We start from the raw sequence: 19,829 nt of genomic DNA, 5'->3' as shown, positions 1-19,829 counted from the left end.
CAGCCAGTGTACAATTAATTATCAATTAACCCATCGTTTCCTCACTGACGCGTCGCCAGTAGAAAAAAAGCCATCTTGTCCTGCGACCTATTTATATACACATGTCTATGCGCGAACGTATGCGTACATATGTTCCTATGTACACGTGTGACCGCAGAGTTCTTCGTCGCGTTTTCAAATCGCCTCCCCCCTCAACTGACAGGGAACGAAGATTCGTGTTTCACGATCAGCCGTATGTACATCGCCGGGAAAACGATCACGACGCACGGTTACTTGAACCCGCAAGCTTGAGTAGAAAAAAAGAACCCAGACAGAAACGTTTACTTTGAACATATACGTGGTCGTTGCGATCGGTTACTCGCATAGCTCGCAAGATCCACTAGAAGGTGCCAAATATCTTTGAGCAACGTTCAAATCTCCCGCCCGGGCCGCTCTCCGTCAAAGCCTCTCCACACACGCACTCGCACGCACGCCACACACGCCGTCTCGTTTGTTAAGCTTAAGCTTATCGGTAGTTAAGTAAATATCTGTAAATCCTCTTTATGTACACCCTGTTTGAATAGTTTTCCTTAAACCTATCTTCTATGAACGCGTTCTAGCGATTCGTGACGCGTGGGAACTCTGTTCTAAGAAGAAATCCACCCTCGGCCGTGGCCAGCGATTCAAAATTCCCGCGCGAATCGTTACGGGGGTCACCCCGCCTCGCGGCCGCCCAACAGAAGAACCACGCGCCGTAGAAAACTCCAGCTTCCTTTTTCGCGGGGTAAGTTTCATTGGGTTCGCGGCGTCCGCTGGTTTCGCGGACCGACGTTGTCTCGGGGATGTATTTCCCAGCTGGAGAATAATAGAAACTTGTTACCAATCGTCGGTAACATCGACGCCGCGGAGATTGAGCGAGCTTCGTTCGCGCTAACGTTGAAGTCTCCGGGTCCTGGGATCGGGTAGCCGCCGTGGTCGCGTTTCACGGCGTCTGCTCATCGCCCGGAAGGGCTTACGAGCCAAGCTGCTGGCCACTGGCTACGTAAACGTAGCTCTATGGTTGCTGGAGCAACAGTTGCTCGAGCTCGTCGGCGGACCTCAAGAGAAACGCGGCGGACTCTCGATACCCGGTGATCAGTTGCCGGACGGCGGTCATTTCTGTCGCGTTCAGTTTGTGACTCAGAAGAGGCTTCGTGTTCTTCATGCTCAAGTCCGTCGGTCCTGGAAGAATAATTCAGGTCAGAGGTTAGATTTAATTGTTACGACGGTTTCAAGCGTGTTTGCAGTGCCAAGCGCAGGTTATTTAGTTTCCCACGTGCATGCTGTAACTGGGAATTCTTTTCGAGGAACTTAATCCCTGAAAATTATGCAATTGTTAAATCAAACATATTTTGATTGGTTACTAGATCAAAATGGCCGATGTATAGTAATAGTTAAATGAAATTATGAAGTAAGAGTTACAATAGAATTTGTGGTTAGGTTATTACACTTATGGAGCTTTGCAGTGTTTGCCTTTCCTATTTTTTACATTCTTATTGTAGTTGTACTAAAGTATATTAATTCTACGATTATTTTATTATTCGTGGTCTAGTCTTTAGAGTCAATGTTTGATATCAATGAAATTGCATTCACGTTCAGAAGTGGTTGATACTTTCATTGATACTATTTAAAAGAATTTTCTATAATTATTATAAAGTGATTATTACAATGTATATATGGCAATGGTTTAAGGATATTAGAAAGATTAACAGAAGTGAATATTGGATAATCATAGTGAAACATTGGCAAATAGAAAATGACGTTAGTAGTCACTGCATAGCAAGCATTACACTTTAGATTGAACAATTCCTAAGCATTGAGAAAGTGGTGACAAGTCTTTTTCCAAACAAGTATTTGGTCTTGCACAAATTAGAATGATACCAAGGTTAATTATGAAAATTATAAAAGCTGTAGCAACTATAGAAACAGCATTGAAGTTGTGTAAGATGACCCAGAAGGATACAAAATACACTTTGTGTTGTATAAAATAAAATTAATAAGGGGAGTTAGTAGTGGCATACATAAATTTCAATAAAATTGTTATGGAATAGCAGAGGCTATACCTACAAAAACCATAGTTACAATATTGGTTGAATATGTCCACACACTTTTAGAGGTAATTTATTAATTTGCAGAGGTATAGAATATGACTGATATGAAAAACTTGACTCATTACTTATAGGTAAGAACAAGTTTCTTGATTCATTTTTAATATCAAAAATGATTGTGATTACTTGTGACCAACATACAATTTCCTTGCAACACTTACAATAAATCATCCCCAACATTTGTAAACTTCCAAACCACATTAGTGTCATCAAGAATGCTATAAAATAAGAAGTGCATCGCTCTTCAATACACTTCAAATGTAGAGGATGTTCATAAACAATGTGTTAAAATAATATTAATAATTTTTTAACAGCTGAACAAAAATGAAAAAGGTTTGATTGGTGGGTTTGAAGTTCATTTAAGATGTCAGTAGACACATGGGTAAATTGGAAATTTTATTGAAATGGTCGTTTGCCACTACTGACTGGTTCCTTTGTGAGCTGGCTCAGCGAAGGCGAACTTATATGGACACCGATAAGCAATATTACTTTGTGTACCGTTGCTCAGAAGGCCCGACGTGAAGCTCTGCGTCGGGTACAGTCCTGCCGACAGGGTTGGCGGCACTGTCGTTGGTCCTGCACGCTGGAACGCCTGGCTGAAGTTCGGTCTGTACATCGCTGTAGGTGCACCGCCGCTGGCAACACCATTAACGGCCGACGAGCTGACTATCGTCGCCTGGCTGAAAAACGCGAGCGAGATTCGTGTTAACGATAAGGTGTAGCATTGATTAGCTCCGCCCGGTTCCGCCTCCGGCTCTCTCACTTTTCGTTCCGTGATCTTTGACCGGCTACGCGACGCTTTATCTGCGCCTGTTTCATCGTCGTTACTCCGGGATCGGTGAATGAGAGATCAGGGAGCGAGAATGACCGTGCCGGAGAATTGATTACGAGAGGAGTGCGTAATTTTTGTCGCTACTGAACGTCGATTCGGCGCGTAGACTCGTACGAGCTTGTTTATCAATGCTCAATTATGGAGGCTCTGTTCGTAACATTCTGGCAGACTCGAAACAAGAGTCATTGTTGATGATGTTCTCAAAATCACCACCAGAATGCTACGAAGCTTGGCCAAGAATGATCCGCCTTCTATAGCCTTAGCTGCATTTTCCAGTTGATAAATTTGGGCGATCAACAACTGGCCTATCTTGCTAAGTACTAGGTCGCTTAAATATAAACGGGATTGCTTGAATTTCCTAAACGATCCCGAGGGCCGAGTCCGTGACCTCATCCGATTATTATACTGAATCTTGCCGTATTTCAGTAAGCGGTTTAGACGTCATCCGTATTGTGGTGGATCGCTGAGAGAAATGAGCGAGCAGAGGATACAACGGAGCGCGGAATAGCGCATTATCATCAAATTTCCCGTTGGCGAGGGGATCTAGTGACAATCTTATTAGACTTCAAAAATAGTACGAATAAAAGTGTTCTTTTTGAACGAGAGTATTTGAGCGAGGTTCATCTTTTAGGGATGAAAGGATGAAAATAAACTACCAGCGTGTATCGTGTTTTAAATGTAGTCTTTCGCGCTTCACTGGCTCCAAGGGGTATAGAGATGTTCAATTTACGAATCACGTGTTCATTTTAAGAATCATTACTGTAATGATGTCGTCTTTTACGCTTTGCTGGCTCCAAAGAGGAATCCACCCCCGGTTGGGTGAGATAGAAATGTTCAATTTACGAATCAGGTTCATTTTAAGAATCATTGCTGTAATTATTGTATATGTCTAACTCCTCCAACCACACTTGAAGCTTATCTACTGTCTCCTCTACTTGTTCACATCATGCAACGAACAACAAGATTCAGTCCCGTTTAAATTTCAGTGACCTAGTGCAACTAGTGACTCTACTGTATTTAAGGACAAATTGGCAGTGAAGTGTAATAAGTAATTTATAGTGTCGACTACTGACGAGGTGACCCTGTTTGTTGAAAGTTCTATTTTTATAAAGTGTTAGTTATTTAGTAAATTATAGTGTCCAAAATGAATGTGAGTTATGTGAGACGTCTTGGTAAGTACTGTTTTAAGTGATTTCCAGAAACATTGCCCTCCAAATAATAGTTTTGTTATGAAATTGTATCTTTGTTTGGCGTAATTATTTGCAAAATCGGTATAGATGCCATTATGTTGTATGTATAATTCATATAGAAATTGGTCGAGTCTGCTTTAAAGTTAGTTCATCGTACTGACCTCATGAGACCCTTGTTGTCCGCTGGTGTGAGCAGCTTCGACGCTGGTGCTAGAGATAGGGGCGTAGAAGAGAGGGTGCTGCTCGGTAAGTTCGCCAAACTGGTTAACGGCGCCAGGGACGTTAGCGATGTCGGTGGTGTATCCTCCCTTTTGCCCGGAAGTGATTTCACCGGTGTACTCGAGAAATGCTCCAAACTTGACCGGACGTCCGTTTGCTGGAACCAGAACGCGATCTTAGTTCCTCTTCGCGTTAAATTTACGATGGAGAACCGTCGAGCCTCCGCGTTTTAATATTAAATCAGGTACCACAAGTTAATTAACGTCATGCTCATCGCGCTCATTGATAAATTAATGGTAGAATTTACATATAAAATTTATCTTACATACAAAACAACTCCACGAGTGTTTACAGTTTAAAATCATAATTATCGCTTGTGATGGAGAAAGTATTTATAAACTGGTTAGTCAGATCAATTTCTAAATATCTATCGTGTACATACTGTAGTCGTATTTGGTTAGTTCTGATTTATTTATTATTAATTCTGACTAATCACCTTATAGACTGTCAACAATTATGAAGCGTGTTATAGTTTCAATTTTGTGGCATGATGTACTGTGGATCCGTAAACGATCAAATTTTGTATGAAAATCTTGAAAATAATACGTATAAAATTGCACAAGAGAACATTTTTTAAAGAAATATATGTCAGTTATTTTGTGTTGATTTATCCCTTGGTAAAGATTGACAAAGTAATGGAGTCGAACGATATTGAAACTCCTAAACAAATAGAGATAGTCGCTTTGTTTTATCAGAGAAACAAAATCCACTTCTGAAATAGCAAGAAGGAAAATGGTGAACGTGTTTCGAAACCTACACCTAAAATGATACTGTATAGGATCTTGTGTTTCAAGACTTCGAACATCAGGAACGACGATAACAAAGTTCAGTGAATTAAAATAGAAAATTTTTTACTTTCTCATTATCTAAGATTTGAAGACTTCGTGTTTCAAGAGCTTCTGACCTTCAGAATTTCCGTCTACCATCAAACTGGAACTATGCCTGAACATAACATCGAAAACACCCCATTCAAAGGATCTAAAACTACCAGAAACTCATCGTCATAATTCACCTAAACGAAAGCGTTGGAAATCGATCGCAGACAAATCATTTCGAGCCTCAGCCCGTTCTCAACTTTTGTATCGTTCGGTAAACGGATCGTAATCGTTACATTTTGTTGCCTCCGCCGATTGGCTCGCTCATTGGCGACCCCCACCACCCACAACACGCGAGAAGCAACTATCTCGCACTCCAGATTTTTAAGCATTCTGACCCAATTTCCGCCAGTGGCGAGCGAGAATTTGCTGGACGCAGTTTTCGACGTAAATTCGCCAAGATTTCACCAAAGGCGAGCACGCTATGCCCCAAGGGGAGAGAGGAACACACGTGGTTGTAAACCGTACTTAAAGATGTACCTGCTGAATCTGCACGCGATCGTACACCTGCTTGTGAACTACCCTCAGATTCTTTTTCCTCATGTTTAGCCCTCGTTTCCAAAATGCCACGTTCACTGTGTCGCGTCGGTCCAGCTGAGTTCTCCACCTGCTCCTTCAACACATCGCGCCGGACACTCGCGCGGAATGTTCACGGAAGCACGGGGACTCGTCACTGACGATCCGTCGAGTTCTATTGTCCGCGGATGGTCGAAGAGCACAGTCACCAAAGCACCACGTGTCATGAGTCAACGGACCGTGAACAGACCGTCGATCCTCCCGCGAACAAACGCTCCCCCGCATCGGTCCGCGCCGCGATCATTCTCGGAACTCGTACGCGGCAGCCTGGTCACCTGCCGCCGCGAGTGCACGGGGTGGAGGGTCGAAAAAACTGGCGGCAAAAAAGCCAGGAAGGAGAGAACCGAGAGAGGAGCCCGCAGAGGCGGCCAGATGTGGCGGGCAGAAACGTCGAGGCGTGAGTAAGCTCTCGCGGGCAAGGAAATTAATTCGAGGAAAGAGAGGAGAGCCAGGCAGAAAGAAAGGGGAGGAACGAAATCGAGAAAGAACGACGCCACGGACGAGAGGGGGCGCACCGTGGACGGGGGCGGGGTGCCAGAGGCCGACGGCGTGCACGGAGGAATGAAATCGTCAAGAGAGAGGAGAACGGATGTAGGGAGGTGTTTTTATGAAAGGCGAGCAGTGTGCGTTGACGTCAATTATATAGGTGGCCACGGCAGATAGCCGCGTCCGTGCACGAACCCCGGTCTTCTCCTTAATGGGTTAGGTTTAGGTCGCCGGAGAGGTTATCGGTCTCTCGTTCCCTCTCTGTCCCACCGAGACGCCTGTATCTCTGGTCCTCCTCGGTAGGGATTTTCAACGTAGATAAGTCGAAACGAGAGACCAAGTTCTAGCTTCTTGGCTCCGGGACGGGGGAAACGGGACGGGAGCAGACGTGCAGTATTCAAGAGGTCAGAGGGAGGATTAGGTGTGCCAACGACGCGGTGCGGCTCTACGAACCTCGAGCACAAGACGAGCTTCGAACGTTCTGGAAACTACATTCCGCGATTAGGGTGAACGAACTATAGGTAACCAGGGAATCTGCGATCGCGAACGCGATGCGTGCACGCTTGTTCTGTCAGCGATCTGGTCTATGCAACACTCTGGGGAGAGCATCCTAATGATCGAGAATCGATTCTTGCTGTTACTAACCCAGACCTAACTTCACCCAACAACCTGCTTGGTACAAGCAACTTTTCATGCTTCCAGGAGCGTTCAATTTAAGAATCATTGCTGCAGATGGTTCCTACTTGACTATGACCTAGCAAGTCCTGATGTTTCTGAGCTACTTTGAACGTAGTTTTAAAACTGAAGGAGGGTGTATGTCTTGTAGTTGCCTATGATCTAGTAATTCTTAGTGCTGGAGTGGGACTTACTGGTCTTAGATATGTCGAAAACCCCGATCGAACTAATGTTCTCCTATACCTGGGCTACTATCTCAATAATAGCTTGGTGCAGAGAATTTTTTGGTCAAATCCACTCATCTCACTTTCATGTGGGATTCCTGGGACCTTGTACCGACTTAAGTTAGTACAGGGTGCGAAAGAGTGAGTGGTAAAAGTCAGTTCTGATCAGACCTAACCCAGACCAGGATAGGAAGACCCAAGAGAGAAGATCCTTACATATTATGCTTATAGTTAAGATGGGTCGCCGAGTACCCATCTTAGGTGATACGGGAAACATTGAGTGGATTGATAACTCTCAGTCATGGTTCTTGTTATGTGTGCAGTGTAGTGGTGCAGATTAACGTGCTTGTGAGATCTTCAGATCATTGTGGTTATAGACGTCGTAACGCGAAGCAACGTTCACTGGTTCTGGTCAGTATCAGAGAATGCTAAACATTCATTGGTTGGCCATGAATCTAGCAACTCTTGCATCTAAATACTATCGTAGGATAGTCGATGAAAAAGTTGCACGCTATGTGAACGACTAATGGTAGAATGTAACGCCCGAAGGTTTGAATGTCTGGTTCTCCTGACCGGATGGCAAGCGTTACTTTCGACTATGGAAACGATGTATGTATACCGTTTCCGTGATTACACCTTGCTGAAGACGATTAATGCAAGAAAGTTGACCACGGTTATAATGGAGAAGTAAAACAAAGTGTGGAAAGTAGGATCGTTTTACATGCAGCAGTTTAGGTATGCGAAGAATGATAATATCGAACGATGCAGGTTTTGGAACCAGTATGGAAACTGATATAGTTGGAGTAGCTGTCCTCTATGAATCGAAGAACAAGTTCCTTTTAAGTGGAACGTCTATCTAAGTGTTCGATGTGTTTAACTATGACGAACGTGGTTTTTCCCCCGTAATGAGCATTTCGATTTAAGTCCATATTTCGACTCCGCTTAATCAGATCGCTCGAAAGAAGCCTCTCGAGGGGCAAACGAAAGCACGTGTGCTCGAACAATTTCGAGCACGACTGTCTGAAAAATGGAACCTGGTGCGCGGGGATGTACCGTTCCCGTAGCGCGAGGCATCACCCCTTTCAGCGTAAATACTTCGAGCAAGCTATTTGCAGCTAGAATTTAAGCGAAATTTCAGACGGGTCCGCGCTATTGTGGCACGCAATCGGTCCGGAGCTTGTTGACGACTCCTGGCGTTGGAATATATATTTCGATTTTTCCGTCGTTCAGGCGGCACGCGTGGAACGTGGTCAGTGTGTGCGCGCCATTGCATCAGAGTGGGAGAGGTGCGCGACCCGCGGGTTATCACCGGCCTCTGTGTACCTATATCAATCCTAGCTTCGTTTCACGTATCACACTTCGAAGCGTTGCGCAAGTGACGCGTCGCTCGGATTTCTACGCACGATAATTTTATGGCCGGGGCAGCTCTCGACGGTTTATGGAAAACTTTATCGTCCACGGTGTTGCGTCAGGAGCCCGTTCGGGATCCCCTCGCGAAACGTGGATCGCCGTTGCGGTTCAGTTATTTCGATCGGAGCACTTTGCTTTTTATAAACAATAACAAGAGTTCACCTCTTTGGGTTTTGAGAGCAAGCTGCGTGCCCGATCGTACGACAACTTCGCCACGGACAGTCTAGATGGCGCCCTACGGGAACACTTAACCCTTTATAACCCCGCGTGACTATCGAGACGCGTACCCGCCTATCTACACTTTTGAATTCCGATTTAATTCCGTTATCGGTGCGTATCAATTACGGGTTTAAAGCAATGATATAACCTACAAATAATGTATTTATAACGGCTGTTTTACGATCGATGCTTACGGCTATTAAGCGCGAGTGCAATAAAAATTATTTAAGAAAATATTACGGTACTGCCTCGCTTCTTTCATCATCGATCGTTAGGCATACTTGCAATGGAATCGTCCCCACTACGGTTTAAAGTGTTAAATGCAATGGCGGGCCGCGTATTTGTGTTAATTGGTGACCGGAACTTTGACATACACCGCTTTCTTAGTACTTGTAAACAAATAACATTGACGCCATTGGAATACTACAAAATTATAAATGCACCATTGGAGTATTAAATATTTATTATTTTAGTTTATATTTCAAACAACATAGTGTTGTAAGAAGACTCTTATCTTGTAAGATATTTATCTCTTTGGATGTCTGACAATACGAAGTATGTAGCATTGCTATTATGGTACACTATTAATATCATCGTACGATTGTTAGTATTTTCGCATATGTTTGAATAAGAACTTAAAAATAATATATACAGAGTAACAATTGTATGTACACCAACCCTACAGGTTTCGACCGTATCGGTTATTTTAACGGATCATTAACGCACCACTCGAACAAACTTGTCACCTTTGACGCATAAGTTCGAAAATTAAACGAATTTAGTACACAAAGCGCTCCAGAAGACTCGCTTTATTCCAAAGTTTAATCGATCGTGACACACGGTTACGAACCTCTGTTAAATTCACTGTCGCGATACGCGAGAAATTTTAGCAGTTTCAAATTATCGCGCCACTTCTTACATCGTTTCCAAAGCATTATTTACACCGAGCATACAGAAATTGTTCTCTTTCGATTATCGTATTATCGCGTTCAACGTTTTCGTCGGAGTGTGGTCGCTCTGTAATAGTTTTTGTTATCCGGCGATCGTGAAATCGTGAAATCGCAAAATGACAGCGAAAGACGTACGAAACAAAGCTCGATTCGCACGGACGGAGGCGACGTTAGTGCTCTTTTCATTCTAATTTTACTCACCGTTGCGGCCGGAAGAGTTGGCATAGGCTGTGAGACAGGCTCCAGACCGACTCTCATGCGTTTCGCGTTGTCGCTCTCATTTTCGCAGGCTGTTGCCAAAATTTGCTCAGCCTGCACGGAGGTCAAGTGTGCCGGAGTGGGCCTCGCCTAAAAAGAAATGCCTGCGTCACGTGATCGTCGCATACCGAAAGCTCGAACTTGACTCAGACCTCAGGAATTTTTTGGGCTTTCGCGGGTGACCCGTAGGCGGTTCACTGAGAACGTTTCCGACAGCGTTTCGAAATTCAAAGGAATTTAATAACTATCGCTGTAACTATGGGGAATCGAATTGTTTTACAAATAGTTTGGTGTGTGGCCGTAGCAGGTTACTAGAAAATTATGACATCGATGCGTCAAGAGTACAAACTCGAAGATTTCAGCAACTAAACAACAATTAAAAATTATAAAATTCAAGAAGTCCAGGTGAAGCATTCTCTCGATGGATGGTTTAAGCCTCCCCGAGAGCTTCGTTCTTAATGCGATGAATTGCGTGAAATGTTAAGTTAGATACCCATCGTTATTGCCTGAAGGAGAATGAATGAAGCCAAGTGAAAGAATTGTTCCAAGTCGATACTGTTAGCTATTTTTGGCAACTACCTAACCATGCCCCTTTTCAGGGACGCGTTACGTTGGCTCGAACAAGCAAAGCTTCAAATTAACGTTGACCTGTGTCATCCGTAAATATTGTAACACTGTTGAATTGTTATCTAACTGGGGAATTTAATTATGAATAAAAAACTGGTGGGACCTAAACCTTCTAGGTATAACTGAGTCATTAATAAGCAAGTTGTGGTACTAGTTTTGGAGACTTAAGTAACCTAACTCTAGAACCATTTTACTTTACCAAAAAATCAGTACGAGATTGACACCTCACAAAATGGGAATATTCCAAAACAAGATAATTAAATATATTTCTATGAATAATATTATTAAAGGAAATCACTTTTGTGTTCCTAGTGATAGCAATGTGACCTCTTACTTGTGCTAACTATACTCCCATCGTTCCACGCACTTAAGAATCTGGACTAAAGAGGACGAATGTAAGCACGAATGGTTTTTGACAGTGATGGTGAAGAATTAACATCGCCAGATCAGATCAGTCACATGCGTGACGCATGACACTTCTGGGCCAAAGTGAATGACACTTCTAAGGGACACTATTCTAAGCAACGTGGTCGAACTTGTTCCTTTCAGTGGTATTTTAATCATGAACGTTCGCTTTCAAAATCTGTAGCTACGCTAAGTGGATGGAATATAGTGAACTACGTGAGGTACACCCAATTGGAATGCGAAGTAGTTGATGGTGTGCTTATCACTCATCGCACAGGCTTGCAATATCTACCTCCTTGGTGTGAACTATAAAAGAATAATACAGAGATTTCCAAAATGGTGATTCAAAGAATGATCCACATTCTGAGGAAGTGCTTGTCAAATACACTAAAAATTAGTTTGGACACTTGTACGTCTCCTGAAGAACAGGAACCGACAGTTGGAATTAAGAGAGTAGTCCTAAATAGATCACTGGCACCTGGTAGCTTCAAAATGTTCAGCCATTTACAAAATCTACGACCACAGTTGGATAGTTCATCCATTACGATAGAGTGAACAAGATGTCCCTAAAGTAGTTATTCAAGCGTACGAGCACAGGTTCATCAGTGTTTTATTTGAAGTTACGGATCTTAAACGACTGGTTTCATGTGATAAAGTGTATAAAGTGTGACGGAAAATATTTCGAAAAAACATAACAAGCACAGCCGTACAACAAAGCTCTCCTTGCACTCTATTATACAGCTCGAAGTTCAAACGTTTACTTCCGCAAGGAATGCTGGTTCTATTCGTCAGAAACGATAGGAAGCGCCATCTATTGTACGAACTCGCAACTACCAAGGGGACTTCCCTAATGGATTCCTCGAAATTTAATAAGCATTTGACGACAGAGCTTCGTCTAATAGTTTAATTTCTCAAAATATTGTCTCGTAAAAGTCTAGGCATATATCACTACAGACTACACCATAATATAACTGTTGCAAAGCCTGTTTGTAATAATAACTTCAACGTAAACGTCTTTTCTGGTGGATCCATTGGGGAAATTCCCTCCGTGAGGTGTATACTTGCAACAAATATAGCGATCTCGTAAAAACTGCAGGCTACCAAAATGGTAGGAGCTTAGACTCACACTGTCAACGATTTACACCAGGTCTGAAGGGATCTGTTTTGGGTATTACAAGTTTAAGGGTCTGGACGTTCAGTCTGCGAGAGAAACCTGCTTAAAAGTTTCCACCCAATAAGGGTATCACTGGACAGACGTCTCGAGACTGACGCAAGCAGATCACTATAATTGTTTCGTCAACTATACACGAGCGTCGCTGGGCGGCGAACCCCTCGGAACTATCCATCCGAACTCCAAGCTGTGAATTCAGTTAAGCAACTAAAGGACCTACCAAACAAGCTACAAAGATAGAGGTAATGGAAACTCACCGCGTCCCAAGGTGCACCCTCCCTGCCGCGTTTGTTCCTCCGACAGCTCTTCAGGTACGTTCTGATCCTCTTCCTGGCCCTCTCGGCGAACTCCGGGAACTGCCTGGTGCAGCTGTCGATGATCGCCTGTATCTTCTCTTTGGGCTGCTTCGAGATGGGCACTATGCGGTCCAGGTTCTCGTCGACGAACAGCCTGACGAACATCTGTAAGGGGACGCGGACGGACCGCCGCGGAATGAATTAAACGAGCCCGTACACTTCGCTGCCGACGGAATTAAGAATTTCACGGCGGTGGGAGGAGGGGAGGTGGAGAACGCACGGGGGCCTCTATTAAACTAATTGTAATTAATAAAGGAGCTACTCGCTTGGACGGCTCACGGCCAGCTGCGGACCCTGGTTGGATTTCAGGTTCCGCAACGGAAGGGAGGAAACAGTGGGTTTCATAAAATTTTACGATAATTGAGGCCTTTTCGGGGAAAGTCTGACGCCAGCCGGCTCGGCTTTCATTGGATCGCCAGCCGCTTTTCCCCTAGGCTGTGTTTCTTGCGAGCAAGTTCGTACCTTTTTACGCGGTTACGGCCGGTAATGGCGGCCGCAATAAACTCGCCATTTCCGGTTTAACGCAACCGACGCGGGAGGAAATGGCTCTGAGCATTCGAGGCGACGGGATACGGTTTCAGGTGTTGCGCCTTTCTTCGAACGTTTATCGCGGGTAATTAGATTGTTGTAATTGTCTGCGAACGGCGCACAACGCGCTGAAGAGATTCTGTTCGGGTTTGAGTCGTTTGGCGATACCGAGTTCGAAATGTTAGAGGCACTCTGGCTACATACGGGGTGTTCGACCATCTCAGGGAGAAAATTTAATAGGGGATTCTAGAGACCAAAATAAGACAAAAATCAAGAATACCAATTTGTTGATCGAGGCTTCGTTAAAAAGTCATTAACGTTTAAAGTTCCGTCTGTTGAACTGGGGCTGAGGCAAGCCAGTCCTAGTGGTTTTCATTCACAAAACTGTAAGGCTATCGATACGTCAGTAAGTAGAGTGAGAACCACTTAATAACTCTTTAACAAAGCCTCGATCAACAAATTCGTATTCTTGATTTTCGTTTTATTTTGGCCGCTAGAATCCCCCATTAAAATTTTTCCCACAGATGACCGAACACCCTATATAGAGAAGAAAGAGTCAACTTAGGAGGCCTCTTACCATTCATCTTAATAGAACTATTACCCAAGGATGAAGCATGTTGCAAGTAGTATTCAGACCTGATTAAACAACACTTGTTTAGTCGGTAGTTATGAACACGAGGTACTCTTAGGGTCCAGAGTAGGATTAATCGACGAGTTTAATGAGATCCTCGAGAGAGTAGCCTAAGGTGAGGATATTGCCTAAGCCTATAGTTCATTTATTGTTTGATACTATTGAAAAAAAGCAAGATCTCTCAATTATACAAGCACGTAACGTTACAGTAAAAGAGAAAATAGTTCGTGACGTCACTCACGGTCACGGAGATAGCTTTAACACGTGGGACTTGCATCAGAGAACTAGCACTTAACGATAATGAAATATATCCATATAAATATGTCTTGCGTTGACCTTAATGTCACAGCAAGTTTTATGCTGCCTTTACTCCATCGAGAAACTGGTACAATTGATTCCATTCGACTGTTTACAAACATCTGATAATATCTTGCGCATAGCTCGCCGCGTTTAATAAGATATAATGTGCCGAGCTAAGTGTGGGAGAGCGAATAGCGGACGGGAGACCAGGCGGTTAGATTATCGCTTAGGTTTACAACCTAACGGGTGGCATTTGATACTACTAAAAACGAGTACAGAAGGATGACAAGAGCCGATGTTAAAGTGTGCCCAAGGATCTCATTTAACTGAACGTGTGTTTAAATACACTGGATTCTCGCGAGGTCACTTGACGTCCATTGTCTACAGAACGTCCATAAACAATATCGAAACGCTCCTGCAGAGAACGAAACGAGATTTCTAGCGACTACGAGTATCATCTAGGTGTGCCCAGAGGATAAGAATATCAATGATAAAATCTTTCGCGAAGGTCATTGTAACTGAGAAACGAGAATACTTATTGCAAGTGCTATTTGTCCCTAAAAACTGTGTCACCGAGGATATCGTCTCTTACCCTAACGGTGCTCCACTTTGCCATTGGGTAACACTGATTAAGGACTCCGCGGTGCTTCCCAGACGCTTGTCGCTGAGAACTCTCGCCCCCCGTCCCCGCCCCTCCAATACCGCCGCGTCCCAAAAAAGAAGCCGACCACGAGAATTACGTAAAGCGCGAACTCACGTTGAAAGCCTTCAGACGCTCCGGGTCATGATGTCTGGGATCCAGCCTCTCGTCGGCATCCTCGTCATCGTCGTCCTCGTCCTCTTTATTGCCACTGCTGCTGGTCTCGTCGTGAGCGCTCCCCGTCCCCTCGCCTCCCGGTGGACTGGACTCGCGGTCGCGATCCGATCGGGAGGGCGTCGCCGACGACCCAGGCGGCGGCGTCTTCTTCAGTCCCATGGCGTAGGATGCCCACAAGGATGCCATGTCCTCGCTACCGACCCCGGCCACGGCGCCCAAATTAGGAACGGTACCAGCAGGCATGTCCACCAAATCCGAGGAGCCGTTCCGTGAGTCTGAAAAATAAAAAAACGACCGAGCGTCATTGTGGCTGCCCAAAATTAACAGTGTTACAACCGATCGAAGCTTCGAATATTAGCTTAAAACAAGTCGCAAGTCTGGGGGATCGTAGAAATACTCTATCGTATCGCCCTCTATAACTGCAGCGCCATCTAGGCAACATTAGCGCTCTCTAGGTGACTGCAGCGAGCCTTGAGGCGCCAATTTCAAACTTTTTCGCGGAAGTTGTAGAAAATTTTTAATATCTAGACTACGATTGCAAAGAAAATATGAACGAGTACGAATTACACCACGAGTAGATACAAATGAATATTCTTTTAACTGTTTCCGTTTAATCCAAAGAGCTGCTTTCAACGACACTTAATAGCACACCTTCGTTAGAACGATTCCTTCGCGGCCGGCGAATTACACCAAACCGTGAAACGGAACGTTCCATTTCGCATTCACAACAACGCACCGACCAAGTTGCGTAACTCGATATTACATCGTAAAGTTTTTCTGTATCTGGAACGGCGTCTGTCAACTTGTTGCGCCTGGCCGTGAAGACAATTCAAATAACTTCTCGGTTTCTCGTGGAACTTACTCGCATCTGTCGATCCGCAACTTTCTTCGAAACTCCATGCCCCGCTAAATAAATCAATAAGACAACGTACGCCGGCAACAACATAATCGCGAGAGCGCGGCAACGTTTTAGACGATCGTCGACAACGTGTGCAAACTGTGAATTTGACTACCTTCAGCCTAACTCAGATCGATGACTGTTTTGGATCTACGTAGTCTGTCGAATGATGTATTCCTGCGAATCTCGAAGTATGTCAATTGTCTTGGAACACTGGTAGACCCCAGAATGACCAATGGGGTGGCTCACCTCAATTCCTGACCACAGAAGGAAAGGACGACTGTTTCTTCCCACGGTCGGATTGGGAACTATTCGCTGACTAGATCCACCAAGGAGCAGTGGGCACGTGGGTGGTATTTATGCCACGAATATAATAACGACGAACGCAAGCCACTTTCGGATCGCGTGACGCCGCTGATTAGGGATGATCGAAGAAATAGCATTTCGTAAGAACTTCATCATGCTGGTATCCGAGGGTGAACACGCTGGTGGCATTAGTTATCCCAATTTAGGATGGCGATAGAATAAAATGTCTGTCTTAGAGCTAGCACGAGTGCCTCAGAAAACATGACTTTTACCAAAGAATCAGAAACCTGAGTATCCGCATTTTTTGATAACATTGGACTTCGACTTTATTATAAAGACGTACAAAGCAAGAAATATCTCGAAAGTGCAATGTTGTGTCGGTTGTAAGAGCCAGAGGATATCTTAACGGTTCCCAAACGAGCGTGGTTACCAACTTCGAGTTAACCCGTTAAGACCATTACAAAGTCGTTTCCAAGCTACAAGATAACTAGTCTTCGCCGTTCACAGGTGCATATTATTTGGAAGCATCAGTTCCCATCGAGCCAAATTAGTTTTCCGTGGATCGCGCTTATCTTGATAATGGCGGTTGCAACCAGCCAACGCAGTGCTAAAACTTGAACTGGATCTGGAACTAGTCGAATCCAGTATTCGATTATTTGTGCTCAAAATATTCGAGTATTCGAATGGTTAAGTCGGGTATTCGAGTACTGGAATAATCAAATATTCGAAATGGAAGCTGTACTTGAAGAATGTGACTTCTAGATCACTGAATACTACGAATATAGATATAGAAATTGAATCAGTATTCAAGGTATTCGAGTACTCGAATGATCAAATATTCGAAATGGAAGCTGTACTTGAAGAATGTGACTTCTAGCTCACTGAATACTACGAATATACATGTAGAATTTGAATCAGTATTCAAGGTATTCGAGTACTCGAATGATCAAGTATTCGAGTACTCGAATGATCAAGTATTCGAGTACTGGCATAATCAAATATTCGAAATGGAAGCTGTACTTGAAGAATGTGACTTCTAGCTCACTGAATACTACGAATATACATGTAGAAATTGAATCAGTATTCAAGGTATTCGAGTACTCGAATGATCAAGTATTCGAGTACTGGAATAATCAAATATTCGAAATGGAAGCTGTACTTGAAGAATGTGACTTCTAGCTCACTGAATACTACGAATATACATGTAAAAATTGAATCAGTATTCAAGGTATTCGAGTACTCGAATGATCAAGTATTCGAGTACTGGAATAATCAAATATTCGAAATGGAAGCTGTACTTGAAGAATGTGACTTCTAGCTCACTGAATACTACGAATATACATATAGAAATTGAATCAGTGTTCAAGGTATTCGAGTATTCGAATGATCAAGTACTCGAGTACCGGAATAATCAAATACACAAATCCATTTAACGAAATATAATTTACCGACAGCGCGACCTCGTAATATTCGAATCGTATTTGTTGAAAATAAAAGGTCCAAGAGTAAAAGTATTCGAGTACAGAAGAAAATGAACAGTTCGGAGGCGTAATGCGAGCATAGCGTCTCGAATATGGGCTCCAGCGTCGTTAAGACGGTATTTGCAGCGGCGACACGACGCGTCGCTTAGGAACGTATCCTTTCCGCCGCGCAAAAAGGCCGACCTGTTTCCAAAACCCGTAATAAGTCTAAGTAGATCCCTACCACGAGGTGCAAGAAAAAGGCACGCTGCTCCATCGTCACGATCCCAGGAGAGAATGTACGGCAAAGGTGCTTTCACGAGGATATCGGCGAGGACAGGTACAAGTCTGACCGGCAAGAGGCTACACGTGAACCCACGAAGTGTTGCGGATCGTGGGTAGGGAGTGCCGCAGGCGAACCGTAAAAAGGCTGCTCACGGACTTTTGCCTCCTCCGGAGAGTCTCTCTCGATTAGAAAAGATGAACCCTAGTCTCTCTCGACGTAGGTATTCATTCGGAGTGATTTCGAAATCGGAACGACTACGTAACCCACAACGTGCACCGGGACCGAATCCATATCTCGCTTCGACCTACCCTAATTACTCTCGAGATACCCAGCCAATTAATATGATTTATGAGCCTGGAGAACCCGGGAATGGAACACAAAATATTAGAGCAAACAGGTTACCATCGGAAAGGAAACTTGATAAATCTATGCGAACTCAAATGACTGGAGTCACGTCAGGCGTTGGGCGACGAGTGTGCAATCGAGACCAAAATAAATTGGTATTGATCCTCTACCTGATCCTGATCGATTAACGTGGCTTGGAAACGGTGTTAATGGATTGCCACGCGAAAGATGTAGTCGGAAAATCTGATCTTCGTGCGTTTGGGTAGCTAGATCTAAACCTGTGACTAGACTTGGCGTTAAAAAACCCGCTGTTTAGTTCCACCATCGATCGTGAAAGCACGCTAGGACTTGATATTATAAACACCTGACGTGGAATAAATCTCGGATAGACTTCCTTAACGATGGAAAGATACGAATTCCAGAGCACAATTAAAGTCTTCCGCTGCGAGGTATATACATGTGGCCTGGTTGAACAACCAGCCTTGTTTTACAGAAGCGTCTCTATATTGCGGTAAACACGTCTACCGTTGAGTTCATCAACCATGGGGATCCAATTCACCGGTGGTATTATTTCTCGCTCGTTATTCCTCGCTTTTGACAATGGAATTTAATTACCATTAATGCGGTTCTAAGAGAACAAGTTCTACACACGTGTATTGAATAAACGGACAGAGATACTAGGTGTACATTGATGCTACAACTGAAGACGTTATTCTACTCCACTGCTAAAATTCCCCATTTTAGTCTACAAATGGTCCAACGAATACCGTTATGCCCCACGATAGTGTTTGTTACAATTTCCTTTGTGATCCATTTTGTTCGACGAAATAAAAGCTAGCCAGAGAAATTTGTACCACGAGTAAGGAAAGCTTCGAAGGTATCGACCGAGGATTTTGAAGAACCGAAGGCACTGAAGAAAATCCCCGCAGCGAAATAGAAAGCCAGGCGCCGGGTAATCGGCCACCCTACGTCGTCGATTCTAATTCTGCGTTCAACGATCGCACACACGCTTCCAGGAAGATTCCGGTAGAACCAGTAACTGAACGCGCGAGTAGACGACCCAGGAAACTGGACCCTCGTCCAGGAGGCGGCGCAGCACCAGCTCTCCTTCTCTCTTTCTCCCTAGTTCAAGCAACTTCGAGGTTGCTGCACCTTGGTTCTTGCGCCTGTACACTCGGTTCAAACAATTCGTGGCCATCGCGGTGAGACCAGGAGCCTCCCCCCCCTTCGCTCTTGTCTCTGGTCAGGGAAACGATTTCTCAACTTGGACACCTTTCCCGTAGGAAGAATGTTTTTTTGGCGAAACAAGAAAATTTTTATCAAAATCGAAGCAACAGAAGCAGTAGAAGCTGATGGCGCTCGAGTCTAGGTTGTGGTCACAATTTTGAGGTTAGGCTTTGTAACAGCACTTCGACTGCAAGTATTCCGAGTTATATTTACTTTCATGTACGTATAATAAAGACGGTTTGACGATTAATAATTTTAGTTCATCAAGGATGAAACATCAAATATATCCTAACGGAGCATCGATATTGCTCCGCCATGTTTATAGATGAATTCAAGAAAGTATTTCGTAAAAGGAGTACGAGGGCAAACTGT

The 19,829-nt window shown here is 44.0% G+C and overlaps 1 protein-coding gene across 5 annotated transcripts in view; it reads right to left on the bottom strand.

Moving 5' to 3' along the window:
- Positions 1-717: 717 nt before the first annotated feature.
- LOC143344100 (nucleolar protein 4-like) overlaps positions 718-19,829 on the bottom strand; it is a 101,201-nt gene continuing 82,089 nt past the window's right edge. For 4 of the 5 annotated variants that reach the window (XM_076769776.1, XM_076769781.1, XM_076769779.1 and 1 more), the window contains 6 exons: positions 14,876-15,210; positions 12,561-12,764; positions 10,044-10,190; positions 4,310-4,524; positions 2,616-2,806; positions 718-1,200 (listed from right to left, as the gene is read on the bottom strand). In XM_076769776.1, the coding sequence (XP_076625891.1) occupies positions 1,034-1,200; positions 2,616-2,806; positions 4,310-4,524; positions 10,044-10,190; positions 12,561-12,764; positions 14,876-15,210 (1,259 nt within the window). In that variant the 3' untranslated portion in view covers positions 718-1,033. The remainder of the gene's footprint in view (positions 1,201-2,615; positions 2,807-4,309; positions 4,525-10,043; positions 10,191-12,560; positions 12,765-14,875; positions 15,211-19,829) is intronic. The other variant, XM_076769778.1, reaches the window with a different exon arrangement.

Source organism: Colletes latitarsis, chromosome 7 (genome assembly GCF_051014445.1).
Source record: "Colletes latitarsis isolate SP2378_abdomen chromosome 7, iyColLati1, whole genome shotgun sequence".
Taxonomy (NCBI): domain Eukaryota; kingdom Metazoa; phylum Arthropoda; class Insecta; order Hymenoptera; family Colletidae; genus Colletes; species Colletes latitarsis.
Note: the sequence above shows the minus strand (reverse complement) of the source record. Positions and strands in the feature narration are given on the sequence as shown.